An 8,219-nucleotide genomic window follows, 5' to 3' on the forward strand; every position below is an offset into this window, starting at 1 on the left:
CAACAATGAACATGTTCCTTGGGAAATCGTGAACCGGTAATTGGCGAATGCAACTGAGCTTAGAGCTAACCAAGAAGTAGATGGATCTCCAAATCGTATCAAAAGAGTAGGAGTTAGGAGTCCGTCTACGGAGATTGCGCTCCATCTCAATATGGTTGATAGTTGCACAAAAGACTAGCTTTTCAACTGTGTCATAAATACTAGAATCACCAACGGTCCTGTCTACCCAGGGGCAGGATTCGCCTATTGGAAGGCTAACAAGTGGAAAAGACTCTTTTCCAGATAGAGGAGAAGGGATAAGAAAGGAAGAGGTGGTCAGCATTTTCAGATCCATTCGAGCGAAGACAGCAGGACTGGGCGACTTGAATGTGCCGATGGATGAGGAAGGACTGCGTTAGGAGGCAATTAGAGGGGTCTCTTGCTATGAAGCTATGGTGAGGGATGTGACTTTTAAACCAAATGATGTTTCTCCAGGGGACAAGTGGATCCTTAGAATGAATGAAGTTTCAAGTATAAGCTGAAGAGAATTGGCCCAATGGAGACGGGAACCAAATTATTCTATCTTGCCTTCCTCGATGGCTGAGGGAGGATGGGGAAAGGGAGGACCAGAGATCAGAAAGAGGGGGACAGGAGGGGAGGGAGGCCAAACTCCGTGGGAGATGATGGATGAAACAGGGGGCATATCAACCCAACCTGGAAGAGTAGATGATCCTAAAGGAGATGAGGGATAGGAGGATGCCAAAAGGGTGCCAGGGGTCAAGCCAAACGGAGGGGGAGGAACCGTTACCAATGGAGTGGGAGATGGTTCCCAAAGTACTAAATCTAGAGGAAAGGATATTTCACCAGATCCAAAGAGGGGTCGGGCCGAAGGGAGACAGTCTAAAGGGAGTCATTTTTCAGAAGGTGGGAATACACTCAATCGACCCAAATACTATTGTGCTTCAAAGCAAGCTTCCAAATGAGCCTGAGGGTACACATAGAATTGACATCCTTAATACTTCTAAGGCCCTGGCCACCTTCCTCTTTGGGGCGACAGACTTTGTCCAAAGAGAGGGGATGGAAGAATTTGGAAGTGTCATTCCCTTTCTAGAGGGAGGAGCGAAGTAGATTATCAATGGATTTGGAGGTGGCATCAGGGAGAGGAAAGATGGATGACTAATAGAGATATAGATTGGAGGACAGATCTTATAAGGATCAGACTGCCGGTATAGGAGAGGAGTTTACCCTTCCAAAGCTAGAGGTTCTTCAGAAGGTCAAATAGGGGGGAACACTGGTAGCAGAAAGTCTTGAAGAAATGAGGAGAAGACCAAGATATTTGAGTGGAGGGGATCCCAGGTGAATCTAGTAATACTGAGGAGATTTACCTGACGAGGAGCGGAGACTCCAAAGAGAAAATGGTTGGATTTGAGAAGGTTAATATGAAGGTCTGAGAGATGCGCAAAGAGATGGAGGGAGGACATTATGGAGGAGATGGAAAAGGGGTCTACAATAGAAGATCATAAGATCATCCACGAAAGCAAGATGGGATAAGCATGAGGGATTTGCATTTGGGGATGGGGAAGATGAGGTGGAGATCAGTAGAGGGTTGGATGGAGCGGGAGAGAACCTCAAAGCTTAGGGAGAAGAGAAATGGAGAAAGGGAGCAACCTTGTCTGATATCGACAGAGGAGGAGAAGTAACTACGGGGCTTCCATTGATCAAAACAGAGGAGGGGGGAGATATGTAGTGTGAATACAATGGACAAAGGATAGGGGAAAGGACATTTGAAGCAGGACTCTGGAGATGAAATCCCAACGGACAAAGTCAAAGGCTTTGTGAATGCCAATTTTGAGAAGGTAGAGGAGTGAGATTTCCTGTCAAAGCCACGAACAATCTCCTGACAGAGGATAATGCTATCAGCAATACTCCTAGCGAAAAGGTAGATGGGTTTGGACTGACAAAGGAATCAATAACCAATTGGATTCGGTCGGCAAGAATTTTGGTAATGAACTTGTAGAGAGAAGGTTACAGATGGAAATGGGCCTGAAGTCAGCCATGGATTCAACACCCTCTTTATTTGGGATAAGGCAGAGAAAAATGTGATTTATTCCTTTAAATTGACTGGGGTTGAGAAAAAAGCTCTTGATGGCGATGATGAGATGGGAACGGATAATGTGCCAGTCAGAGGAGAAGAATTCTGTACTAAAGCCATCTGAGCTAGGGGCCTTATTAACTTTATGGGAGAGGATGGCTGATAAGATCTCTTCAGAAGGGATGGCCCGAAGGGAAGAGAGAACGTGGGAAGGAATAAACTTGTTAAGAAGGTTGTGGGGGATGAGAAGGGGGTTGGAGTGGGGGTGAAAGAGAATAGAAAAGTAGGAGGCAACTTTAGATTCAATGTCTTTAGGGTTCAGAAGAGTAGATCCATTTCGATCAATGAGCTTGGAGATGGAATTAGCATTGGTTCTAGCCTTAAGGGATCGATGGAAGTAGGAGGTGTTGGAGTCTCCTAGCTCAAGCCATTTGATTCTGGAATTCTTCCTAAGGAAGCTTTCCTCTTGAGCTAGAAGAGAGGAGTGCTCATAGGAGAGGCTTCTCTTCCTCAACCATTGAGACATTAAGAATGTCATTTTGGAGTCTAGATTGGATGAGCTCCAGCTTGGACTTACAAGTGGAAACCTGCGAAGATACATTACCACAAGAAGCAGAGTTCCAAATCTTGAGAGCAGCTTTGATATTATTTAGCTTTCTAGCAAAGGCAATGGTGGGGAGGGGGAGAAGTTTTGGACCGGGATGGCCCAAGCATCCTGGACAATGGGGAGAAAATCTTCATGGAGAGACCACATGTCAAAAAACTTGAATGGCTTGGGGCCAAAGGAGATGTGAGGGTGGATGAGGAGGGAGATGGGGGGAGGGGTCAAAGATTCCAGGGAGATCAAAGGTGGCATAGGAGGAGGAAGGTGTCCAACCAAGCTTTATTGATGAGGATTCGATCAAGTTTGCAGGAAATCTTGGCCATCCCACTCCGGTGGTTCTGCCAAGTGAATTTGGCTCCAGACCATCTCAAGTCGTTCATGGAAAAATCATCAATGCAGTCATTAAAGGGGAGACAGATGTAAGGTCAATGGATTCCCCACCAACTTTTTCATGGCTGGCTCAGACCACATTAAGGTCACCTCCAAGACCCAAGGGAGGGATCCAATGAGGGGGTAATGGAACGCAAGTTATTCCAGAGAAGAAGCCTATCCTGGGCTCGATTGAGAACATAGATGATAGTAAATGAGCAAGGTTGGAAAGAAAGGGAGGGGGAGGAAATGGATTGGTGAATGAATTGGGGAGAGGAGGAGATGGAGAGGTTGATCAAGAGGTGATTCCAAAGAATCCAAATTCTACCGCTTGGGTTAGAGTAGTTAGAGAGGAAGGACCATGAGGGACCAATGGAGGAGGCAATGTGTGGGGCGTTGGCCTCAAGAACTCTGGTTTCAAGAAGGCAATAGAGGGAAAATTTGGAGGATTGGATGAGGGATCTATTGGATGCATGCTTTGCCGAGAAATTGAGGCCTCAAACATTTTGGATTATTCAAGGGGGGAAGGGATCAACAAATGCTCAGAAGAGCTGGTGGAGGATCCCATAGCAGACTTTGGTTTACGTCTTCTGTGATTCTCCTTGAGAGAAGGAAGAGGGGCTCTTTTTTGTTTGGTTTTGGTGGGAGCACTCGAGTCCTTGAGAGAGGAGGATTTAGTTAGCCTATATTTCTTCTTTGTAGTGATGGCAGGCGGAATTGAGGACATGGGAATGTGAGGCAATGTCGCCAGAGGAGACCCGTTGACTTTTGTCTCGATTCGGGAACTAGCAATGGTGACTTTCTATGACCCAATAGGATGCGTAGCTGACCTAGGGAGGGGAATGTCATGGGAGGAGGGCTCGGTGGCAATGTGAAGGTAGGAGGCCCCCACAAAGGGCTCAGGATGGGCCTGAGTGGACCTGAGAGCTAAAGGAGCACCTTCTAAGGTTTGACGGGCAAGCAGGGAGCCAATGGATAATTCAGGTTGATGGCACCGATTAGTTTCGAAAGAGGCTTCTAGGTGGGGACCCCATGCTCATGATGGGCCTGTGGGGACTGGTGAGTCAGAGGATAACCTTCCAAGGTATCACAAGGCTGCTGGCTAGGCTGGGACGAAGGGCGCATGGGCGCAGAGTTAGAGGATGCTGGAGGGATGGCTGGCAGGGGGCAGCCAGTGAGGGCTGCCTCGGTGGAGGCGAAAGGGGTCCCGAGAGAAGCAAAGGAGACATCTAAGAAGGACAGGTGAGGGAGGAGCCATTCGAGGGTGTGGTGAGAAGATGTAGGTATCATCACGGGAGGCGATACTACTACTCAGTCTCAAGATGGCAGTGGAGTGGTCAACGAGAGTGAGAGGGGGCCGCAGGGCGAGGAGAGAGTTGGACAAGGTACGCGAAGGTAGCAGGGGTGGAGGTGGTTGTTGAGGAGGCTTGGGGTAGAGAGGGGAGGCGGAAGGGAGAGGGTATTGGGCAAAGAAGATGAGGAAAGCATGTTTGAAGTGGTTAGGTTAGGAAGGATACCCGGCAGGTTAGACGGATCCAGGTGGATTAGGTTGAAATGGTTAAGCCCAGGTCCAAGGGGGAAAGAAGAGGAGGTAAGTTGTAAAGGAGTAGGCCCAGGCCCTATAACATAGACCCTGGGCCAAGAGGAGGGATCAAGGGTCTGGGAGAGGGGGAAGGAGGAGTAGGCCCAAAACCAAAGAGGGGGGTCAGAAGGAGAGTCGGTGGAGAGGATTGATCTACAAAGGAGTCAGGAAGAGGGAGGTGGGACAGAGAGGATGCAAGCAGTCGCACCAGAGCTGGAAGAGGGAGGTCTGTAGGTAGGGGAAATATGGGTAACGGCGGTATTGGCAAAAGAGGGAGGTGGAGAATGGGAGGCTTGAGGCGAATGATGGGAAGGGGTGCAGGAGGAGGGGACGTCTTCGTCATCATCAGAAGCAGACAACTGGAGGAGAGAGGAGAAATGGTTTTGACCGAGGAGTAAGGACTGGTGGTCCAAAGGGTCCAGAGAGGCAAGCCTATCATCGTTAGGGCTCGGATTAGCCATATGGCTTTGATTACGCCGGTGATTCCGGCGGCTTAAATCTCCTGCCGTGAGGAGCAGATGGGAGATCTTGTTCAGCAGTGAAGGTGACAGCTTCATTCCTTCTTCATGAGCAACAGTGATGGTGACAGCTTCAATTCCTTCTTCATGAGCAACAGTGTTGGTGACTGCTTCTATACCAGAGGGAATCGTAGCTGATTTGTTGATAAAATGAGAAACCTTCTCCATTTGGTATCGTGACTGAAAAGGGAAGAAGATGTTCAGCAGAGACTTCAATACAGATTCTGGCATATGCTAATCTGTCCATTAATTTTTTGCATAAAACAGAGAAAAGAGGCTTGCCGATGATGGACCCAACAATACTCAACCCTTTGGGACACCAGAAGTGGAGAGGGAGGTTTGGGAGGGAGACCCAGAGAGGTATGGATTGAAGGCCGATTTTGGTGAGGGAGGTGAATTCATCCCAGGCACGCAGGAAGATTGATTTCCTACCCACATACCATGGACCACATTCTACAGCAGTGATCTTATCCTCAACAGCAGAGAAGTTGAAGATGAGAAGATTGTTTTGGAGGATGAAGGTGGAGAGGGTGCCGTTGATCTTCCATTGTTTGGAGAGGGAGGATTTAACAATGTGGAGGGGGGGGGGACCCAGGAAGTGGCCGATAATACAGTTCCTCCATTTGCTGATTTCTGGTTCAAGCTGGCCAGGAGGGCAAAGACCAACCTTAGAGTCGTTTATGATGGAGGGAGGAATGAAGAAGAGGGGATGGCCAGAATTGTGGAACCGAGAGGAGGAGGAATGAGCGACAGTGGACCAGGTCTTGGGAGAGGCAGGGGAGGAGGGAAGGTTTGGAGAGGGATTGGAGCATGGTGGGAGAGGGGGACCGGCGTTGTGAGCTGCCGGAGAAGAAGGTATCATGGGGAGGGGGAGGAGGGTATCATGTCAGAGCAGAATTGGAAAATCCTTTTTAATTTTCTAATAGGCTTGAAAATGTTTTTAATTATCTCTGATTTAAATTAATACTAGGTACATGTTTGCTAAAATTGGCATCTCTGGTTCATTTCTTTAGCTTACTTTTTGTTCTTTGTATTGGTTCATTTTTTTTTTCTTGGAGACAAGCTGTTGTTTTTTCTTATATTGTTATTGCAGCACTTTGGCACATTCTTCAAGAAAATTCATTTTGATTGGATTTCTTTTGGACTATGCGTGCTTTGATTTTGCTTATATAGCAAAACCATGTCAAATTTCACTGAATTTTCCAGTGTTTTTCACCGATGCATTCTTTTTGGGAATTTCCCCGGTTCTTCACCCCCTCACACCATTGGTGGTTATTTTCTCGATATTGTGATTGTGGCTTGTGCACTTTTTATTAGTTGTTACACTTTAATATTGTCTATCACTATTTTGGTTATCTCGAGGTCCCCCATCCCCTCTAGGCTCTGGATGCAACTAATCAGGGAATAATGTTCATCATCACTCTGGATTTACAAATTATCATGTTTTACCCATCAGAAGTTCTCAGTACTTTTCATGGATATTAAAATCTCCTTCCATTCTACTAATTTGCAGTGAAGGGTTTGCAGTATCTGGCAACATTTCCAGCATTCTTTCCAATATTGAAACCAGTATATGAGAATATCTTGGCAATCTTTATGTCAATTATAACTTCTGGTCGTGAAAGTACATTGTTATGGAAGCTGAGTTTGAAGGCATTAGTGCAAATTGGTATCTTTATTGAGAGAGATTATGATTCTGTGAAGGCATCGGGCTACATGAACATTGTCGTTGAAAAGTTTGTTAAGTTGATTCACAGTGATGATTCTGTTATGCCTTTTCGACTGAAACTGGAGGCAATTACTGACATTGGTGGTACAGGGAAGGATGTTATGCTCAGAATAGCTCAGGGGATGGAAGAAGCTATATCTACGAATTTCTTTGAGGCCTGTGTATGTCTCTTATGAGCTATCCTTTTCATGACATCAGAAGTTTTTTCTCCTTTTCCTTTCTTTTGGAAGCCAAAGAATCCTTTTTAGGCAGGGTTAACTGCTAGTCAAGCCTCTCATGCCATCCAATGATGGTGTAGACCAATCTATAAAGCTTTCCTTATAGGTAATTAATTTAGGTTGGTTTTTTTCTCAGTGGGAACGTCTACATAAATAGGTGGATGAGTACCTATTTTCTGTTACATGGCAGATCAGAGGAGGCTTAAATTTTTGTGAGCAAGTAGACCCTCAGGTCCCTTGCTCATATTGTCAAGTTTCAGCTGGAAAGGAGTTAGCCATGTGGCAAACTAAATTATTGAAAAATTAAGGACTATAAAAGGGGGGGGGGGTTTCACATGCTTGGACAACTGAGGGATCTATGGGCATACATGAGAGGGTGAATGATTGAATTTGGGGGTGAAAATTTACATGTGGGTGGTGGGCCAGTCCATACCATTCCCTACATATCTAATGATCAGAATGGGTGAATCACCTTTCCACATGGCTCAATTAGGCGGGCCTGTCTGCCTACTTTTTGTGGACATGCCCATTGAGAAAGACTTTTTCCTTTCATTTATAGAGATATCTTATTGAGGATGTGTCTCAAGTTTGATTATCTACCGCCATTGATAGTGTAAAGATAATTTGTTAACCTTTGCCCTTAAGGAAGTTATAGTTTTCATCCTTTCTGTTTAGTTTCTCAGCTTGTGCTTCTGTCTTTTTCAGCTTGATTTCTCAATTCATCTTATAAGTTCGATCTTATATGTATTGCTTGTACAGGTCAAAGGAAATTTGAAGTCAGTTGAGATTTTAGTACCTCTGCTGGAGTGCTACTCCACTAAGGTGCTTCCTTGGTATGCAGTATACCTTGGATATATCTATCACTAGTTGTTATTTCATTATGATATGATCTGCTATCTACATGTATGTTTCCTGTTTATCATAAAATCAACAATGGCGCGTTTTGAATATATCTGAGTTCTACTAATTCTGTACTCTTGGACTATTTCAGAATATAGGATTTTGCTTACTATGTGCCACTTTTTTTATTACCTGAAGCAAGTTTTTGCTTTTGAACTCGCATTTGTAAGTCGTATTGGCACTTAAGGAGAAGATTTCCTTTTTTTTTTGTTGTTGGGGGTGGTGGGG

General features: G+C 45.6%; 1 protein-coding gene across 1 annotated transcript in view; it reads left to right on the plus strand.

Moving 5' to 3' along the window:
- Nucleotides 1-8,219, plus strand: part of LOC122091448 (MMS19 nucleotide excision repair protein homolog) — a 56,949-nt gene that overhangs the window by 16,438 nt on the left and 32,292 nt on the right. The window contains exons 5-6 of the mRNA XM_042661401.1: nt 6,658-7,034; nt 7,851-7,924. Of these exons, the coding sequence (XP_042517335.1) occupies nt 6,658-7,034; nt 7,851-7,924 (451 nt within the window). The remainder of the gene's footprint in view (nt 1-6,657; nt 7,035-7,850; nt 7,925-8,219) is intronic.

The sequence above is a fragment of the Macadamia integrifolia genome, chromosome 10, assembly GCF_013358625.1.
Source record: "Macadamia integrifolia cultivar HAES 741 chromosome 10, SCU_Mint_v3, whole genome shotgun sequence".
NCBI lineage: Eukaryota > Viridiplantae > Streptophyta > Magnoliopsida > Proteales > Proteaceae > Macadamia > Macadamia integrifolia.